Below are 22,439 nucleotides of genomic sequence, written 5' to 3' on the forward strand. Positions count from 1 at the left end.
CTCTAGTACTAGCATAGTTCTTGGAGTAGTCTCAACAGAAAGCAGGGAGGTCTGGCCAGTTCCAGACTGGTAACAAGATGCAGGCTCCTACTGTCTTCCAAGAGAAGGAACGCGACATTGCAGGTTTTCAGAGAATTCAGCTTTTGGTAGCCAAACTTTCTGGAAGCCAAATCAATGAGGGGTTCACCAAAAAAAGAGGATCTGGCCATCACTCCACAGCATCTATACACTCCAGCACCCATGGACAAGAGAGCCATGTGATCTCCTGTGACACCTGAGAGGTGGATGCCAGGAGGGAGGTTGGGAGGGAGAAAACACACTTAAAGAAGAGGAAATGCATATACCAGCCAATCTGATTTATCCAGTACATATTTTTCTTCACCCTAGATAGTAGATATGATGGCCATATTTGTAGATGACTGAGATTCCAAAAGACTAATAAAGTATGTTTCCTGTAGGTGTTTCTGGAAACTTCTGTCTGAATGCCAATTCTTAATCTCAGTCCTACATGCCACAGAAAGGCAAGACAATAAATAGGAATAAAATGGCCTTCTACCAGCCCCCTGAAACAGTGAAACTCAGGATCAAATATTTTATTTGAATTGTTATATGAAATTTGTCATTTGTTGATTCACTGGGTGTCTGACATTGTACTTCTAATTGCAAATGAATCATCAATTCTGATTTACTTGCTTAGATTGCACCTTCATAATCATTATCATTATTTGGGAGGAGAGGTTTCAAGGCAGGGTTTTTCTGTGTAGCTTTGGAGCCTGTCCCGGAACTCACTATGTAAATTAGGTTGACCTCGAACATGCAGAGATCCACCTGCCTCTGGCTCCAGGAGTGCTGGGATTAAAGCCGTGCACCACCAACCCCCAGTTCCATAATCATTCTTAAACACTATATTTTGCTGGCTTAAATTCATTAACTTATAACAAGCCTTACTCCCAGACAATTAACTCTGATCTTTCATTTAATAATATTTGTGTACCCTACATATAGCACAATATACATTTATGATTATATATTAGAATAAAGGGTAATCATGTGTTATGACAATATGACTCTACTTTCGTGTGAATTATTAATAAATATTGCAAACTCCTCTAGACCAAATTCAGGCCCTTGTCGTCACACCTGATAATGTGTTCTAAGAAGCATACTGCTGGGATAACTCTAGAATTCTTACCCTGACCTCTCAAGCTTAATGATGAGATTAACATGTGATACAGAAACATCCCTGAAATCCAGAACATCAGCTTTGCAATTTCTCTTTTCTCTTCGTGAAGGTTTGCATTATTACAAGGAAGCATGAAACTGATTGGCAAAGTAATACTATGCTCTAGCAGACATAGATAATGGACACAATTGGGGGAAATGTATTTCCCATATCGTGTCTTGTTATACAAAAAAACAGTATGAAGTTACTAGGGTAAAAAGTTGAATTTACTTTGTGAATAAAAGAATACACAAAATAAGGGTATATGAAGTTTAGGACAAGGAACAGCAAATATCTGATCATTTTTTATATCCCAAAATTCAGTTTTATATATTTCAATATAACATAAAGAAAATGAAAAGAAAACTTTAATATACAAATATTATATTCATTTTAATTGCCTAAACATTGTGCAACTAACTAAAATTATGTCATCCAGTACTTGAAATCATATACCACAGGGAACAAGACTAATATTTTCTATGACCATGTGCCCAGCATTAAGACTTCTTTCATAAGTTACAGTCATTAAATACTTTGAACCTTTTAAGTATTTGATTTCCAAGTTTTCAATATAAGTCAATGTACTCTAAAGGTAAACATTAAGCAATAACTGATTAAAATAATGAAATAATTTTAACCTGACAATTTATAAGTGTGATAAAGCAGCACACCATTGCAACACAGGCAGAGTAGCACATTTTATAACGGATCCTACTATCCTATCCCACTGAGGACCTCCAAAATAATGGATACATGTCTTTAGACTTGGAGAGGTGGCCCTGAAGCCAAACCCTGACACACAATGGTAAATTCACTGGCCGACTGCCACAGAAGGAAATCGCAGGACAGCGACCAAGAACTCATATCACTTACCCAATCCACTCATTTATCCCTCCTCTCATTCAGCTCTTCAGTATTTAAGTCTGAAAGCCACTGTCTCTGAAGAAAACATGAAGTGCATGCCTGATATGAAATGCATTCACTTTATTGATTTGATAAAAACTTACTTAAATGTAAACCATCATCAAAGTTAAATATTTTATAGCAACTTACTGTAATTTTTTCATTGTTATTAAATCTGTATCTCTTTAGATTTTATCGAAGTTTTTTCTCATCCTTTCATTAAAGGGCAGTTTACATTTTCACTTAGTATTGAACTTTGTAGAGTATAATCGTCCTTACCAGAAATGCTCTCAACTACCCAAATTTCACCGTGCTGGGGGTGCTGGGCTTTCATTCTGTTCTTTATGCATTAGTTCCCTAAAGTCAGCCACAATTCTAGAAAATTGAGCTGGGATCATTTCTTTTTCTCAGATTGGTTCCAAACTCTTTGAAAAAATCTTTCCATCTTTACTGGGCAATAAAATATTGGTCTGGAATATCTAAATCAAAATTTCCTATTCTTCATGATTTCATATGTTTGGAAGTACTACTTTCTTGCTGTGTTGTTTAAACTCTTGAAGTTATTAAAACATGACAACTAAAAATAAATGGGAAAATGTTTATTTTAAGAGTATTTTTCTCAAACTATATACTATTACTCTCACACAGTCCACAGTGTATATAACCTATTTTTAAAACATTGATTATATTGAACGACAGATATGAAAAATTGCTTAGTATATGATAGTGTGCATGTTCATTTGCTGAACAGCAGAATTATCAAACTATGATTATTTTTATGTCTACTTGAATGACATTTCTTTTTGTGTGTTCCAAATATATTACCTAATGGTGAATACATAGATACTAAGTTTCGGCTTGCAGGTATAAGACCTTACACACTTTAAGTCACAGTTGACTGCTTCCTCATGCTGCCTTTCTCAACTTCAGAACCTAACCTTCTCACTTCTGCAGGGGTAAAACCACAGTGGAACTCCCCAGGATACAGCTCTGTGCTTTAACTACGCAAAGACATATGTGACCACTTTTACACAGGTTACCTAAAGCATATACATATATGATACTTCTTCAGTGTCTTGCATGTTGTTCAGTATGAAATCTCTCTGCCTGACCCATTGCAAGAAACTAGAAAAACATACTATTGTTCCATCGACGAATTTCTGTCACAGCATGTCACTGGGGTTATTCCATCATTTTTTGTGACTTTCTTGATTACTCTCGGTATATCTTCCATGTTCTGAACTGATTTCAAATGCATGACCTATGTGATGCTAATGGATGGATTATAAAAGTAAGATAAAGTAGTAAAAGACATTTGAAATCAAATTTCAAATAAAAACTACTCTCAGCTTTAAATGGAGTAGATTAACATTTTATTGAACCAAAACTTAGTGGGAGGAATATTTTAGAGATTAGCATTAAAATCATAGGAAAGATTAATTTTTCCAGCTCTGTATTCAAAGATAAGAAAACTAAGACTGCATTTGGCTGCCTTCAGAGAACATATCTAGGAAAGTAAGAGCAGAACCAGCATACACAACTTGCAAGTCTAAATTTTGACTAATTTTGAAATGACTTAGTAATAACTAGCACTTTATTTTTATAATCAATTCAAAAACTTAGATAAAACATGTTTCTTAAACACCATGGAGTAAATTTTAATAAGCTATGCCTATCAATGAGAAATCAGTGATTGAAATGTTTCATTTAATTCAGGAAGTAATATCACTCACTGATGAAAGTACATTTCCGGTTCCACACAGAATTCCCTCTACTTCTTTGGAACAGACCACTATAGCTGTTTCAGTAAGATATAGACTCTTTTGCCAAGATTATGAACAATAATATAGGCTGCTTTATCTAAATTTTCTAAAACTTATACTAGAAAAATATGTTGCTCTGACATCGAGTAAAATTTATTAATTTTAGTATAATCTTTGAAGGACTGATTAATAAAGCCATATTAAGAATCTTGCCTTTTTTATAATCCAGTTCATATTTTCACTTTTTGTGTCATGTTGAAATGTTTGTATTATTTGTTGTCCATTGTTAAGTGAAGAAAGCAAAATGTTGTCCTGAAACAGTCACATTCTAGGGACAATGACACTAACAATTTACAAGGAAAAAAATCAACAGCAAAAAAATCTGATGTGTTAGTGTTCTGTGTACATGAATTTATTGTTAATGGTTAAAAGAAGTATTTTCCTTTTTCAGTTGCTAGTGACTTGAAGTTGATCTTGAAGAAAACTATTTCACAACAGAATGATGATCCTCCAAATAGACCATGAATAAAAATATACATGTATAAAATAGCACTTATACAGATATTGCAGAGCATATAATAGTTCAGAAAATTCTCATAGATTTATATGTATATATGTACACATAAATATACATGTTGTACATATGTTTATATTGTGAATTCATAAATTTTTGCCAAACTATTCTTAGAGAAAATGCAATACATATCAAAATGATATTTTTGGGTCTGGAGAGGTTGTTCAGTGTTTAAGAGTGCTTGCTTCTCTTCCAGAGGATCTCTGTTCAGTTCCAAGCACCCATGTCAGGCTCCTTACAATTGCCTACAACTCCAACTTGGGCGATTTGACACCCTGTTCTGTCCTCTGTAAACACTGCACTAACAAGTTCAAATACAGACACACACACATACGTGTAGATGGATGGATGGATGGATGGATGGATGGATGGATGGATAGATAGATAGATAGATAGATAGATAGATAGATAGATAGATAGATAGATAGATTAATGATTCAAAATGCTGACAAAGTAAAGGAGACATTCACTTGTACAGGATTCTTTGGAATGTGGTGTTTTGACAGAAGCACCTATACAAAGGTTTGGAGGGAAGAAATTTTTCATGTATGAAAACTTTGTGTTCTACATTGTGCTTTCAATATTAGAAATTCACATATTGAGAAAATTGATAATCATTCTAGTCTTTGGAATTTTCCCATCCTGATCTCCATTTAGGGAACAACAAAATTATAAAAATGATGCAGATTATTTGTTTTTCCTTTATGATTTGTTTTAAGTTTCTGAATGATATATATAAAGAGGCTTGAGGTTTTGAATCTACACTCAGACTCACATTCTGTCTTCATATTTGCTTAGCTTAAATTCTTGCTAACCCAATTAGAATTTTTCAACAGGTGTCAGTTGTGATAATGCTTACTAAATGCTTTTAGAATGTTTTCTATCAATAGTCATCATGGCCATTCTATGACAGCACACAGAAGCCTTGGAAACCTTATCAGGGAATGCCCCTTCTCTTTTAGTTATAATAAAGCCCAAAGATAACACTACTAGATCCGATAAAGGAATATGCAGCCTTCAAACTCCTTGTGTTTCCAAATGCTGTTTTTGTGTGTTCTTGTTTTTAGCCAAGATCTCACCATTTAGCTGTATCATTTGTTGTATATTGGATATGGAATGTCCTTGTAGAAGATGTTGAAGAAACTCAGGACTCAGTGAAGTCATTGGCTTTATTTTAAATCTTGACAATGCCTAAGGCTGCCCTCATTAACTTTAACATCTGAAATTACATGCTGTGTTGACTGTGTGAGTTACTACTGCTAAGTCATTAACATTGAGTAAAAGGCTGCTCACTGACAAGCCAACAAGGCTTTCTGAAAACAAAAATGAGGAAAATTAAAACAGAAAATAATAAAATAAAAGGGAATCCTTGCATCAGATTAGTGAAAAAGCAGGGGATTTGTTGCTTATGATTAAAATGTTAAGTAATATTTACTGCAATTTTCAATATATCCAAACAACAACATCTAGACAGGATGATTCTATTAACTTTTCAGTTTCTAATAGTATATATAGTATTTGTGGCATCAGCTTACTGAAAATAATTATAATCTTGAGCATTTTATTGGTGACCAGAAGAAAACTGAAGACACAAAACTTTAAGCCTGATAAAGAAACTATTCTGCTCAAGATGATAGCAGGGGCAACAGTGTCACAGAGCATTTGGTTCATAAGGGCTGCAGGAAGTGAGGTTTGCTTTGTTCTGGAAGGAAGAACAGCAGTGGAAAGCCATAAAAACTGAAAGACAGATGAAGTGTGCTTTAGATTGACCTTTGATGGTTTATTCTGAACTTCATTATTTTATCCTTAATGATTCATATGGATTCTCAGCTTTGTCATCTAAGAATTTAGATTGTATCTAATAATGGAGCTTAGCTTATGAGTAATGTGCTTTATAAAATCCACACACATATGCCTTATAAAACCAGGCTTTTCTTTTCTATTTGTTTCTCTCAACCTACATCCCACTTTCCTTTACATCCCACTGTTTTCATATTAGGGTAAAATGAATTTTTCAGGCCCTGCTACCTGAACAACATTTCTTTTCTTGTGTGAGGCAAATAGATTTGTGATGTGTAAATATTATAAATGTAGCATTTCTGGGATGTTTCCTGTATCAGAAATACTCTGAGAAATGCTGTTGTCGAGTTCTGTGTTTTCTACAGTGCAAGCTATGTCTTTCGTGGTTTTCTGCTTTTGAGTTAAAGGTTGCTGAATGTAGATATTCATACTTGGGATTTATGGAACACTAAAGAGTCAAGTGGCACTTGTTATAATAAAGCGCGAAGGGAACTTTCCATAGCAGGCGAGGCGGGGACAAACACACCAGGCAGACAGAGCTTGGTGAACTTTTATTAGAAAGGGAAGGGGGGAGTAAAGAGAAAAGAGGTAAAGAAGCACAGAGACAGAGAGAGGACAGAAGAGAAGAGGGAGACAGGAAAAATCCTGGGTGCCCCAGGGGAACAGCGGGAAAGAGTAAGAGAAAGAGAGCGGGAAAGAGCTTAAGTGGGTGGGGGTGTTTCTCCTAAAGGGGTCCTTTGCACCTGGGCTGACCAGGGTACTGCCTGAGTGCCTTCTGCCAGGTGACAGGGGCAGGCCAGCATAATGCCTGAATCCTCACAGTACTGACTGTCGTTCCTTCTAGCATGAAGTAGTCTTTTGGTGCTAATGTCTGTGTTAAGGTTTAAAGGTAATAAATGTGTCTATGATCAACAATGGGTGTTTTTTTTCTTTCAACATGACGCATGTTTAACATATACAAATTTACAGTACTGATAAAGACGGTTTCCTGACCACTAAGTTTTATAGATACAGAAAAAAAACATATGAAAAGACACAAAAAAGATAGAGATGATAGATAGGCATGATAGAGACAGAAATGTAGATGTAGATGTAGGTTCCACATTGCTTATCTCAAGGGAGTTGAGTCAAGAAGAAGGTGGAGATGACTTTTATCTTTGGATAATTTTGAATCAAGTGCATTATTTTCACAGAAATAAAAAAATACTGTTAAGATACACTTATAGTCAAAGTAATAGAAGGAAGGAAGGCTAACTGGCATAGTCAGAGTGAGTCAACCTTGATTCTGTGTTCACTTCATTTAATTTATATATAAAAAATATCTTTGGTTACAAACAAGCAAATTATTGAGAAACTATATCACTCACATATTATAATAAAATTGAAATAACATTAAATTGCTAATTGATTATTTGATTCATTTTTCAATTTAACTACAAAGAAAACTTTAAAAGTAATAAATACTATGAAAAGTAAAATAACTAAGATGATAGAAAATAAGGAAAAGGCTGGAATGATCTTTCTGCATAATAAAAATAAATAAACAAATATCAGTGTTTAAATTTAGAGATGCTTTCTGTAATTATTAAGTAAATTTTACTTCAAGATAAAACTTATAAGCATTACCCTTTATATTTAAAGGTATTTTATATGACCCTATGAAATGTTAGTTTACAAAAGCTGAATATATATATGTATATCTATAAAGTACATAATGAGTTACTGTGTGGATAAATAATACATCCATTGTAAGGTTAAATATTGACCACAATAATTTGAGTTGGTATATGTATTAATTTCAATTCATTTCAGAGGTCAATATAATTTTTATTCCAGTGAACAACAATACTCTGTAGTGATTATTTCTGAGTCAACCTCTGTTTAACATAAAATCAAAATCTTTCAAAAGGCATTGCAATAGAAAAAAATGCTACATAAATTAACCTTAAGATTTACTTGCTCAGAATGCAACTGCATAAATATTTACTAATTCTCTTTTTATTGAAACTAATTTTTTCATACAGTGTGTTCTGATCATGGTTTCCCTTCTGCCAGCACCTCAGTAAGCTCAACATAGTGATAGTAAATATGCTTTCAAATTCTGTCAAAATGCAAATGAGGGTAGTTTTATTTAAAAGTGGCTACCTACTGAGGGAAAACTGTTCTAACTACACTATTGTTAATATCTTGACTCAAAACGTGGCAGTTTTATATTCTTGTCAGTAACTCTTCCCATTGCCTTGTGTCCAAATGAGGGCCAGGGATTTTGTCACAGGGGTGGAAGATAGGTGGTTTTCCATAGAATCATGGTCTTGTTGTTTCCTTGGTGACAGTTCACTGCAACTTTGAGGTCAAGAACTGAGAGTATCAGGTAATTGTAATAATTTAGATATAGCACAAAATTTTGCTTCACAGGGTAACTATGATATAAAACACTAATCATCTTGTCTTCTAATAACTATTATTTTCTAGACTGTGTTTTATTTGAAGCCTAAATTCATGCAGAATGTTCAAAACTTGGGATAAGCCTTTATTAATGTTCTTTTTATTGAAATTAATTTTTCATTCAATATACTCTGATCATGTTTTCCCCTCCCCCAACACCTCAGTAAGCTCAATATGATACTAAATATGCTATCATCAATTAATTAATATTTCTATTTCTTACTTTAAGGCATTTTAGATTAATTTAACCACTTTTTACAATCCACCTTTAAACATGATTATGTACTGATGTCCTTTATAACTGACATTAATAATGAAAGCATTAACTTTATAGGAATAGCATATCTACTGAAGTATTCATTAATAAGATGTTTCTAATTCTTCTCTCTGCTTATAAAAAAAGGACCACCAATAATCCATCTGTAGAACATACCAATGCTGCTTTGACTGATGACTAATATGTGATTATTATAGCAATATATAGAACTCAATGCAGTACATATAAAAAGAACTTCAAAGCCCATTTTAAAATCTATTACTTTAGATTAAACCTATGATATTAATACAAATTTATTAACAAAAGAATTATTGAAAGCATTTTTTTTCATTTTAGTACCTTAATTTGCTTAAACTATCCTCCCAAATTTCAGTTCTAATCTTTATAAGTGAAGCACTGTCATGATAAGTAGAAGCTTTCCATATTCATATCATTTGGCAAATGAGGATGAGAAATGAACTCTTCCCTTGTGAGATGCTGTACCCTCTACAAACCAATATTAGGAATTTGACCTGTACAATATTTGGAAACTTCTGTGTATGTATGTGTATGTGCAGACATACTACTTGATCATAAAGTCTGGGAGGGGAACTTGTCTGCATTATGATCAGCAGAATGATCATAATGATGAGGTCATTGCTCTCATGTGTGAGTCTGCCATGTTTAATTCCTTTGAATTTTTGTTTCAGCATTTGCATGTGGTGCTCCCTTAAGTAGCCACTGTTTTGCCTTGAAAAATAATACTTTATGATCTTCTCCTCTGTGCAGTAAAATCTAAGATTAAAATGGGTGGTGTTGGTATGGTCTTTAACATTTGGATTCCAATGTGGTTTACCTTTTATATTTGTCTTGTTTATAGAGACTTTCTATCTATAGCATCCTGCTACCTATTCTATTCCAAAAGTAAATAGAGCATATTGGGATAATATTGGACAATTTTTAAAATCCCAACTCCTTAAAATCTTTTTATAGCAACAATCAGCCCTGTCCTTTTAGTCACAAGGTAGTAGCAACTTGACCCTTGTGTATTAATGTTTCCCAGAGGTCAGTTATCTCCAAAGAATAACTTCACAGAGTCAGTATTCAACATAAGATAATAATAAATATGGAAAATAATGTCCAAATGTTTACTTACTAGCGTTATGAAATTTATTTTTTGGCAGGATGTGTAGATAGAATGATCAGTTATAGGTGCGCCATAGGGTAACTTGACCTCAACATGTGTTTCTGTGTTTTTATGGTTATCATACTGTTAAACATTTTTTCATGACACTTTGCATGACTAGTCATTAAATGAGGCTTAAATGTCTTATTTGGACGTTCACTAAATGACATGTTTGGTGGGGATGGTGAATTCCTTTTTAGAGACGGAACCGATCAAGTTCCTCGGAGTGTAGCACAGTTGATAACCCTCTGCCGGGAGAAGGAGAAGAAGCAGAAGCTGAGTCTGTGAATGCGGATGAGCCAGAAGCATGTTTTACAGACGGTAAGGGAAAAACTAGAACTCTCACAGTCACTACTGTTTTTGAGTTTTGTCTTAGTACATAATGCTAACCAGGAACTATTTACAAAAAAGGGGGGGTCCCTGTTCTTCTGAGCGTGGCTCTCTATCAAAGAGCCCCTGTATGTATGACATCTATTGACAGTAATTTCCAACATCAGTGTATCTACTAGTGTAGGATGTGGACACTTCTCACTTTGGAGCCTTAATTCATATTACTAGATGTCTTAGTTAAGTTTCTACTGCTGTGATGAAATACCATGACCAAAAGAAAATTGAGGGAGGGAACATTTTAGCTTAGAGTTCCACATCACACTCCACCACTGAGGGGATTCAGGGCAGGAATTCGTAGGTCCGGAGCTGATGCAGTCAATAGAGGAGTGATGCTTACTGGCTTGCTACTCGTGGCTTGGTCACCCTGCTTTCTTATAGAATCCAGGACCCCAAGCCCAGAGATGGCACCACCTACAATGAGCTGCAGCCCTCTCATATTAATCACTAATTAAGAAAATGCTTCCACAACCTTGACCACAGCTGAATTGTATTGACGCATTTTCTCAATTGAGGTTCTCACTTCTTAGATGACTCAATTTGACTTAAAAACTAGTCAAGACATCAAGATGCAAATTAATGGGACAGGTGTTGCTAGGGTCTTTTTCTTCTTAATCAATCATTAGAATGATTCATTAATATGTGGTAAATAATTTGATATGGTTTACAGTTGTCTCTCAAAATTCATCTCTACCATAGATTCAGAAGATACATAGCATCCCCCCATTGTTTTTCTTCTATTTCTCTGAGAGTTATAGTGTTTTTCTTTTGATGGCTATGTTATGTGCATACCAAAATGCTGAAAGCCGAGAGGCTTAAACTATGATTGTGGCTCAGATGAGAATTTCTGTCCTGTTATTCCCTTAAGTTTATATATGTATCTTTGGCCTTACTTTTGAGAACTAAATCTGCTTACCAAGACCATGCTGGTCATCTCAAATATTCTTAAAAACATCTCAAGCTGGGCATATACCAAGAGACTACCCTCTAATAGATATATTTGCAACCCCACGTTATTGCTGCTTTATTCACTGTGAAAACACTAGGATTATACACACACAGACATACACACACATATGTGTGTGTCTATGTGTGTGTGTGTGTATTATATATATATAAAGACAAAATAAAAATAAAGTTTAAAAATTCACAGAAAAATGGATAGACTTAGAATGTGTAATACTAAGTGAAGTCATCCATCGAGTTGAAGAAAGAAAACAACTTCATATTCTCCCTCATATGCAGAATTTAGCCAATAATATATGGATAAATGTAAATAAATGAGAATGTGGAGAGAGTATAACATTAATATAGAGGACAAGAAGGGCTAAGTATAAGGCAGTGAAGAAGGACTGAATGCAGGTAATGATCACAGTTATGAAAGAGGTACAAAGCTAGTAGCTTTCCTACTTTGAATTCTGCCATGATTTCCTTTTCAGTTTTGGTAATGAATAAGGACTTAAAATATATTCGACAGTAAAATATAAAATTGAAACTGAAGTTCCCTAGCTGCCATTCTGAATACATATTCTAACTCTATAGACATTGAGTTGTGTAGACTTTGAGCCTAGTTAATTTTGGTATTTAGTGCTTTTATTTTCAAGTTTTTAATAATAAAGTTTATAAAATTTAATATATACATATCTAAAAATGAAAACTGATATGCACTTCCTTATATATCTACATCTTCCAGTCTTTAACTCATTTAATAACATCATGTCCTACCCAATAAACTACTTTGAAGCCTCAGTCTCTTTCAGTCTGTAGTTCATAGAAACACGGAGGTAGACCCAAATCAGAGGGGATTCTGAGGCATACAAAATTAAGGGATTTCTTGAGCAATCAAATCAAAACCTGAAATCCCTAACTGTATATGGAAACTCTGCTATATTTGACCTGTCTTTCTACTCCGACTTCCCCTCTGTTTTTTCTTTTGCTGAAAATAGATGGTTTTCTTACAGTGTATTGTGACTGCAGTTTTCTGTTTACTTCTAACAATAAGCCAACTTACTCCTTTTTCATTTTCTGCCATACTAAACTGTGTAGTTGGAATTTTCATTGGGCTTTCACCATCTCCCAAATAAAGGCATGGAGACTTGTTATTAATTATGAATGCCTGGCCTTCGTTTAGGCTTGTTCCCCTAGTTCTTTTAGCTTATTTTAACCTGTTTCTATTCATCTACATTTTGCCTTGAGGCTTTTTATCTTTCTTTCATTCTGTATACCCTATTTTCTTGCATCCTCCTTGTCTGACTGGCTGGCCCCTGGCATCTCCATGGCGCCTCTTTTCCTTCTTCCCACAAAATAAATTCCTCATCCTACTTACTCTCCCTGCCCAGAAGTTCCACTTATACCTCTTCCCTTGTTATTGACCATCTAGCTTCTTATGAGACCAATCAGATGCCTTAGGCAGGCAAGGTAAAGCAGATAGATATCCTTACATAATTAAACAAAAGCAATATATCTTTACATAAACAAATATTCTGCAATATAAACAAAGGAAATGTGTCTTCACATAGTTAAATAAATGCAGCTCATGTTTGCATAGTTAAGCAAATATTTCACAACAAAACTTCGTAGTACTCATGTAATTTTCCAGGGATTGTACTCAAATTAAAAAGAATATATAGTGTTTGAGGAAAGCATACAGTGCTATCTAATTATATGACCTAAGTAAAACCACAAACTAAGGCCAGAAAACAGTACAGTCTAACAATGTAAGGCACAAACTTTGACCCTAGTATCCCTGAGGTCTAACTGGCTCATTCTTAACTGCCTCTGAGAGTGAGCATATTTTTAAAATATGCAATTTCATATTTAAACAAATTAGTAATAACATACTTATTATGTAACTATTGAAGTCTTCAAATGACATAATGCTTATGAATTAATTAACAGAATAATTATCTTGTTTTTGTTTTCACTTTTTAAAAAGTTTTCATGTAGTTAAACAATACTGCATGGAAACTATGCTAATACCAATGCCACTGATGCACATGGATCACCACCAATGTTCTTGTTAGAAATCACTGACTTGTTTTTAGGCTCCACTGTTTTCTTAAGAAGTCTCCTAGGGCATTTGTGCATTAAGCAAAGTGACTGGAAAATAAAGGTATCTACTCTACAGCAATACTTGGATTTTCTTTAAAGACTCATTAACTTTATTTTATATGAGAAACAAAAGAGAATTATAACCTGTCAATACATTTTGTGTTTTCAGGGATTCATGCTGTGAGCAAAGACATGGATTTCTCTTAAGAAATGTTAGGTTAAAAATATTTAAAGTTTTCATTCTCCCAGGCAAGTTGCTAGGTGTTTGCAATCCAGTAATTGGGAGATGATGGCAAAAGGATCAGGAGTTCAAAGCTTAATTTCATGTAGCCTGGGTTACAGGAGCCTTTGTCTTAGAACAAACCAAAACAAAAAGGAATTTCACCCAAATGTATGGCTTCTGTCTTAACAAGCTATTTAACAACCTTAAAAAAATAAATCTGTACAATTTCTGTCAAGATGTCCCCTGTGCAGTTTAGGAATGATGCTTACTTAAAATATGAATATAACCAGAATAAAATTGAGCTAATCAAACAGTTTAACTTTTTAAGCCAGAGAAAATTTTTAGAAAACACTTTTAAGCTCTCTCTTTACAATGGATTAATCAAACTGCTTCCATCTATAGATGTTATCCTTCTCAGAACATTATAAAAGTTGTTTTTAGGCTGGTAATCCTTTGCTCTATGTCTAAAATTCATATATGAGTGAGTACATACCATGTTTGTCTTTTTGTGACTGGGTTACCTCACTCAGATGTTTTCTTCTAGTTCCATTCATTTGCCTGCAAATTTCAAGATTCTATTGCTTTTTTCTGCTGAGTAGTACTCCATTGTATAAATGTACCACATTTTCTCTATCCATTCTTCAGTTGAGGGGCATCTAGGTTGCTTCCAGGTTCTGGCTATTACAAACAATGCTGCTATGAACATGGTTGAACATATGTCCTTGTTGTATGAATGTGCATTATTTGGGTATATACCCAAGAGTGGTGGACTTTGCGGAGCCTACCTTTGAGCACCCTACCCAGCCTGGGGAGTGGAGGGTGGATGGGGTGGGGGTTAGGTCGGGGTGAGGTAGGAGGGGTGTTTTTGAGGGGAGGGAGAGGGAGAAGGGATTGACAAGTGAAACAAGCTTGTTCCTAATTTGAACTAATAAAAAGACAACTACTGTTACAGCAGAAAAAAATTAGAACATTTGTAAAAAAAATAATGTTATGGAAACACATTTTCAAATTAACTGGGCCTGGACCCATGAAAGTTGACTGAGAGAAGATATCTCTAATTATATCTTGGAGTGACTTCCACTGGAGTCCATTCTGCTGCCATGACTTGTTGCTGTATGAGGCTCACTCAGTCTACCACACAGGGAACCCAATTTGCTCAGCGTCTGAATGACTTATTCACTCAATCATGTCTTCAATCAATAAACAAGTAGTAAATGCCTACTATACATCAGGTCACTTCTTGTCACTGCAATAAGACAGAGATGAATAAAACGCCACACATATAACCAAGGATCTGGTTGTAGATATATCAAAAGAGGAGAGTGACTACTAAGAAAGAGCTAGGGACCTGTTATGTAAATAACAGAGGCTCCAGAGGCTTTTATTATAAAGGTAATTTTTGATCAGGACTGAAAGAAATTTAAGAAGAGTATGTTTCCCAGAATCAGAAATAGAGAACATGCCACTTTTCACTGTTTCCAGTGGACTCCTACAAATTACAAGAGGTGAGATAGAACTAATGCCAATTTGAGGTAATATTTGGCCCATATATTGAGCAAATATTCTACTGAGACAGTCAACAGAAAAATCAAAGGAAACATGAGAGATGCTAAATTAAACTGGGGCTTTAACCAAAGATGGGTGGGTTTTTTTGTTTGCTTGGTTTGTTTTGGGAGAGGGGGTGTTCCTTGTTTGGTTTTTGCTGTTCCTTACCTTGAAGCTATTGATTCTTTCTGCTTCTTCCTGACACCTTGCTGATATGTTTTACCGATTGCCTTCTGTCTTTCTTTTGTTTCACTTTTTCCTCTCTTATACTATGCCTTTCATTAGTTCTGTTTGTAGATTTGTAACTCAAGGCTTCTGACACCTTCCTTGGTGTCATGATGTTCTTTACTATCTTTAATGTCTTAGCAATCAATTAATTCTGAGTATGACAATTAGTTATGGGTATGACATAACTACTTGTTCTATAATGTACTCCTTTGGAGTTATTTGATTAAGAAATTATATCATCAGAATCTGAGTTAAAGTGTAGCTTTTTTTAAAACTCATGGGACTTCAGTTAATGTGGTAGGTGGAGACAGTTTAATCTTCTCCTTAAAATATTCTCAGTTCATCAGTTCTTTGTACAAATAATTCATAACCAATTCTCACTTTATTAATAGAATAAGCAACTCTGTTCAGTCTTTTATTTTCTTTATTTTGAAAGGAAATTATGAATGAAACATTTATTAGGACATGTCGACATTTTTTAATGACAGTATTAAACAGCTTGTTTTCCTAATCAGTTTTATATTGATATGTTGATCATACTGTAATATGCTTGAGTCATCTGTCTTTGTATAGTTTCTTTGTTATAAGGGATCATTGGCTTAACATGATGAAACCCAGCCTAGACTTTATGTAATGCATCACAAAAGCTGACTAATGAACCCATCCAAAAGACAAAGGCATGAAGCTCCTCTGGGACTCATTAGACTGTTTAGAGTCACTGTAGTGTTTACATTTAATTGATAGTCATTCTAAAGAGAAGGTGTGATAACCTTACTAACCAGCTAGTTTGGAATTCCCTAGGGATTTGCCTTTGCATGAAAGTCAGGCAGGCTACTGAGCACTCCTGGCTCAAATAAAAGAGAAATTCTCTGTGGTGTGATATACCCTAGGGACAGTATTTGTGAGGCCTTGCCTCAGACAAAACTTTCCTTACTTTTCTAATTACAATGCAGAGTGTTTTTTTCTTTCTGTAGTCATAAAAAACAACATTTCTTCTAATTTTAAGACTGGAAAAAAAAATCTCCATTGGGGAGGGCCTAGGCCCTGCCCCAAATGATGTGACAGACTTTGATGATCCATAGAAGGCCTCACCATTTCTATGGAGCAGAAGAGGGGTGGGATGGGGATCAGTGTGGGGGGGGGCATGGGAGAATGGGAGGGAGAGGGAACTGGGATTGATATATATATAAATTATATATATATATAATATATATATATATAAATTATATAATATATATAATATATATATTAATTAGAAACAATCATATATATATTTAAATTCCAATTTAAATTTTAAAAAGGAAAAAATAAAAAAGTACATCTGAGAAATCAAATCTTGACTACAGTTAACTTTTCTCCAACAATTCTTATCTTTCAAGTAATTCTGGTTATTTACTTATTTTTTAACAACTTGAACATTTTAATAAGTTTTCAGACTTTGTAATGATTATCTTGATGGCCTGTCATGTTCAGATTTCTCTTTGCCTGTCCATCTCCTCTCCACCCCTGCCTCTTGGCTTTCCATGAACACCACTTGCCACTCCCAATCTGTCTCCTCCTTGCACTGGTCCCAGTGGTATTCAGGTGAAGTTTAGCAACTGGTTGTCTAAGAGAAAAATAATATGATTACACACAACATTTTAGTATAAGAATTTCTGTTATTAATAAGTAGAAAATTGACTGATAATACTATTATATGTAACTTATGTTATCACACATTCTACATATGTAACTGTCTTACAGAATGCTGCTGTTAAATTCTGCCAGCTGCCTATAATTACAATAGATGAGCAAATACAGCTCATGGAAACCAGTCAGTATCATTTATATTAGTTACTGAAACAAACATAATTCCACTCCTATATTAATGGTTTGAGCAATTTTTACTAACCACACAATGGAGGCTGAATAATGAGAAAGTATTTCTCAGTGATTTCTGCTGTCCGCGATTAATCTCCATAAACACAACATATGCTCACTGTTTATCTACTTCATTAACTTTTCCACCATTTTCTTATATGAACACACGCACGTGCACACACACACACACACACACACACACACACACACACACACACACACACATCCCCACCAATGACCTACGATGGTTTTCCTTGTGTAAAGGCTTTTGCCAGACTAGTTTCAAACCATTGCTGTGACCTTGCTGAGTGTAAGATACATAGAAGCCACATAGAAGCCACCTAGTGTGATGCATTCCACCATTCAAAAGGAAAAGCCACATGCAGCCTCATTAATATTTGGTGAACAACAATAATTAAGAAGGGACAGACGCTTAACAATTTCTGCTTAAAGTATTGAATTCTAAGTTTATATAATTTAATCTGTAATAACAGTGACTCTAGACAACATACTTTAAAAGTCCCTGACAGTTCCACAGGGAGTTATCATGAGCCAGTATGGTTCTGGCACACCTCTGAATCCTGCCCCTTAGTGATTTTGCCACAAAGTGTTCCAGATGTGTTATGTTCTTAATTATTTTGTATGACCTCATGAAATGGTTCTAACCTCTGGCATATATGTACTAATGATTTCTGCTGCACATTTCCCCTCTGGCCTTCAGATTCAGACCTCAGATATCTACCATACAACTACGCTGAGAAGTTTTACTGGCCATCTCTAACTGATCAACCACCAGGGCAGTTCAGATTTTTATGAAGTTCATTTCATTCCTGACATTCATCACTATATCCTGCTGATGATACAAAACAAATGTCTGAATCTGTTGTTGCTTTAGATATTCGTTACTCTTTCCCGTTGACAAGGCTATGGTGTTAGGACCCTATAAGCTCTATGCCTTTGGCTTTCTCTTCCACTTACTAGCACCATACACTGTTGAGGATTTCTAGTTAAATGCCTATATCATTCCTTCCTTATAACCTATCACTCACTCTTCAATCTCTATACTGTATGATCTAATTCTTTGAGGAAGAATATCACATTTCATAATTGCGAACTGTTAAAATTTCCACAAATAACTGTTTGCTGCACCTTTGCAAGGAACCTTCTTCCAAACTTTGGCTTTTACTGAAACTAAACTCTTTTTCCTACTGTTAACTTGATTCATTTCAGTCTTCTGCCTCTTCCAGCGAACCTCATACAACCTCTTTTTCAATATACAAGCCAGATTATGTGTACTTCTATTTTTCCAAAATGACCTCTACATATCTGATCTTAGTTGCATATCCATTTATTTCATTAATTTCTGTGCCTATTTAACCTAAGTAAAATCAAAAGCCAGTTCCCTGTGGAGAAGAAACTGTATACAAGAACACATTAAAATACTTGATGGAAAAATGAATAAGTAAGCCCAAATATTTTAAATAAAATTGTCCTCGGTTTTTCATAGTAAGATAATCTAAATAGAAGAGTCCCAATTCATATCTTTTAACCTTAGAACAGACAAAAATATATTTATCTGAATCTTCTAATAATATTTGCCTTTTTATCTTACTTTCAAGACTTCCCATTACTTTTCTCAATATGTTTTGTATTTGTGTTTACTTTCCTTGTTGAGTCAGGTTTTCATGTACACCAGGCTAGCATCAAATTCCAAGTACTACTAAGAAAGTCATTGAACTTCCTATCCCTTTGCATGGATTATAGGTATGCAGTCTCACCACCTCTAGCTGATTATATGCAGTTCTGGGGACCAACCACAGCTTCATGCTTGCTATGTGAACACTCCATCAATTAAACCACACTCCCAGTCCTTCAAAAAGTTTTAAATTGAGGGGTAGAAGATGTTAAATTATATTATCTATAAGCAAAAAAACACTTTGAGATTAATTTTGCTTCAGTGTTATGTTTGTTCTAGTCATTCACAAATTTTCCCATTAAGTAATTTAAATTTAAATGAAGAAGTCAGAAAATTACAGATGACAACATATCCTGAGTTAAAAAAATAATCAACAAATACTAAGAAATGCCATCAAAGTTAGAAAATGGAAGAAGGTAGTAGCATCTTGCAGCATTAGAAAATAGAAATGATGTGATTGTGGGAGAAAGTTTCCCCCTATTGACATATTTTAAGCTCTTACTCTGAGTATTAGGGTGTTCTATGCATGTCTTTCTTGCCAGGTTGTGTGCGGAGATTTCCATGCTGCCAAGTTAATGTAGACTCCGGGAAAGGGAAAGTCTGGTGGACCATCAGGAAGACCTGCTACAGGATAGTTGAACACAGCTGGTTTGAAAGCTTTATTGTTCTGATGATCCTGCTCAGCAGCGGAGCTCTGGTAGGTCAGCTACTAACTGGATTCATAAACTAATCTCTTTACATGCAAATATGAAAAGTAAGTATGGCAAGCTTTGCTGAAAATTAATCATTAGACTGTTGTCTGGGGCTCATTCTCATTTCTTTCTTAGCACTATTGTCATTGGTATATATAGAAAGGCCACTGACTTAAGGTTTATTTTGTGATTTACCTGTTTCTCTCTCTCTCTCTCTCTCTCTCTCTCTCTCTCGTCTCTCTCTCTCTCTCTCTCTCTCTCTCTCTGTGTGTGTGTGTGTGTGTGTGTGTGTGTGAGAGAGAGAGAGAGAGAGAGAGAGAGAGAGAGAGAGAGAGATAGTCAGACAGACAGACAGACAGACAGACAGACACCGAAAGAGCACAAAAGATGCCAGAAAGGGACACCTGATTTATTGGAACTGGAGTTACAGGTGATTGTGAGTCACCCATTGTGGGTGCCATGAACAAAATTTAGGCCCTCTGCCAGAAAAGTATGTGTTCTTAACCACTGAGTCATCTCTCCAGCCCCAAAGCTACTGATCTTAACTGTTCAGTTTGTATTCTTCCATGTTGTTTGAAGTGCTTCTCAGCTTTCAGAGCTTTGTAGCAAAGTTTGCAAATTTAGCTAGACATAGAATCATAATCATCTGCAATTGGGAATGCTTTTTCCTGTTCTTTTCAGGTTTCCCTTTTATTTCCTTCTCTTACTATATTGCTTACGTGGTATTTCAGACACTATTTGTATAAGAATGGAGTGTGTGGGCTTGTGTTCTTCCTGGTTCTAGTAGGAGCACATTGAGTTTTTCTCCACTTAGTGTGATGTTGACTCAAGGTTTATAATTCCTAATATTTATCATGCTGAGGGATATCCTGTCCATCCCCAGCCTCCGTGACTTTTACCATGAAGGGATTTGGAATTTTGTCAAAGATTTTTCTCCATTTACTGAGGTATTCATGTTGTTTGTGCCTGAGCTAATTCATTTGATGAATTACATTGGTCTATTTATGTATGTTGAACTAACCCTGCATCTGTGGATGAAGCCAACATGGTCATGATGATCTTTTTGATACGATTTTTGGATGACATTTGCAAGTAATTTACTGATGATTTTTTGTATCTGTGTCTATCAGGGAGAAAGCCTGTAATTTCTATTTCTGTGATGTCTTTGAGGACCTGACATTCTTGATATATAATATGAGAGTGGACAGGAACCACAAAATAGTGCCTTTCTTAACACGTCTAGTCTCTTAAAATTAGAAATGTATGTGTCACCAGAATGTAAGTCAGAATCCTAGTAATATTATATATCATACCCTTAAGAACTAATAAAGTCTCTCCAGTTTAATGTATTCTAAGACACATATGTGACCAGAGAACAAGTTAAAAGGGTTAAAGTTTTAAAGAAATTTTAGCTCAAAATGTCTAAAAAAAGGAAATGATGTTTTGGAAGAAAGCATCTTAAATGAATTACATAAAGAACGGAAAAGGGTCTCAGTTAGTTGATGCCTTTGCTCAAGGATTTTGTCAAGTAAGGTAACCCTTTGAAATTCGTGTTGTTAATCCTGAGATTTGTGTGAGAGAAACCAGTTCCACAATTTTGAGTCAAATTTAATGAAAATTCTAATTAAATACTGGCCAGGTGAATGGATTCTGGCCAGGTCCATCTCTGGGTTCCCAGGAAATGGCCACTGAGTCACGTTTTGCAGAAGTTTAAAGAGGCAAAAGCCACAATTCACGGCATTTCCCATGAGTTCTAATCAGAGGCAAGCATACATCCTGATGTGTTTCCTGCCTATGTACCTCCCACCAACATGTGATCTACCACGTCTGGTATAAACAAACTGGTTTGGGGGGTGAAAACAAATGTATTGCTATTTCCCAAGAACCATAGCCCCTGATGTTCCAGGAAGTTATCTGTCCTTGGAAAAATGGGGCTTCCAGGTTAACTTTAACTTTTAATTACACTGTTTGTAAAATAAATGTAAATAATAGCTATGGTATAATAAATAATTACTATGTCTTATAGTTTTAATGTACATTTCTCTCATTAAATTCTCAAATAACTCTGAGAAAGTATAAAATTTTCCTCACTTAAAAAGAAAGAAATAGAATACAGAGTTTAAAATGTTTCTTAATGTCTCAAATATAGTAAATGTCAAGGATTTTACTTCAAAACTACTTTTTATTTAATCTAGGCAGAGGAGAATATACTAAAAAAAAAAAAAAAAAAAAAAAGAAATAAACAAGTGGGACCTGAAATGAGTAGTAATAATACTTATATCTCAAATCCTTCCTTGTCTTTATGCATCTACATCCAGAAAGTTGTCCCTGGAAGCTTAGATCTTGCATCTATCTGAGTCCTGCCATGGCTCTGAGGTAGTCACAGTGAGGTCTTCCCAACGGGAGTATCTTATCTCATCAGCAAAACTCACTGGTCCTCACTCTGAACCTGTACCCCAATTCTAAGAGCAACTTTTTCTTTGGCACCAAATCCTTTCTTTGCCATGTTTTTGAGTTACAGTTTCTGTTTAGTCAGCTTACATGAGTCTTCTAGAACTTTGAGGAAGTACAGGAAAGCTTTGAGAGTTAGACACACCCTCAACCA

General features: G+C 35.0%; 1 protein-coding gene across 3 annotated transcripts in view; it reads left to right on the forward strand.

Annotated features, from left to right (window-relative positions):
- Scn9a (sodium voltage-gated channel alpha subunit 9) overlaps positions 1 to 22,439 on the forward strand; it is an 82,456-nt gene that overhangs the window by 40,416 nt on the left and 19,601 nt on the right. For all 3 annotated transcript variants that reach the window (XM_027420262.2, XM_027420264.2, XM_027420263.2), the window contains exons 17-18: positions 10,353 to 10,473; positions 19,685 to 19,839. In XM_027420262.2, coding sequence (XP_027276063.1) covers positions 10,353 to 10,473; positions 19,685 to 19,839 — 276 coding nt within the window. The remainder of the gene's footprint in view (positions 1 to 10,352; positions 10,474 to 19,684; positions 19,840 to 22,439) is intronic.

This window comes from Cricetulus griseus, chromosome 6, assembly GCF_003668045.3.
Source record: "Cricetulus griseus strain 17A/GY chromosome 6, alternate assembly CriGri-PICRH-1.0, whole genome shotgun sequence".
Taxonomy (NCBI): Eukaryota; Metazoa; Chordata; class Mammalia; order Rodentia; family Cricetidae; genus Cricetulus; species Cricetulus griseus.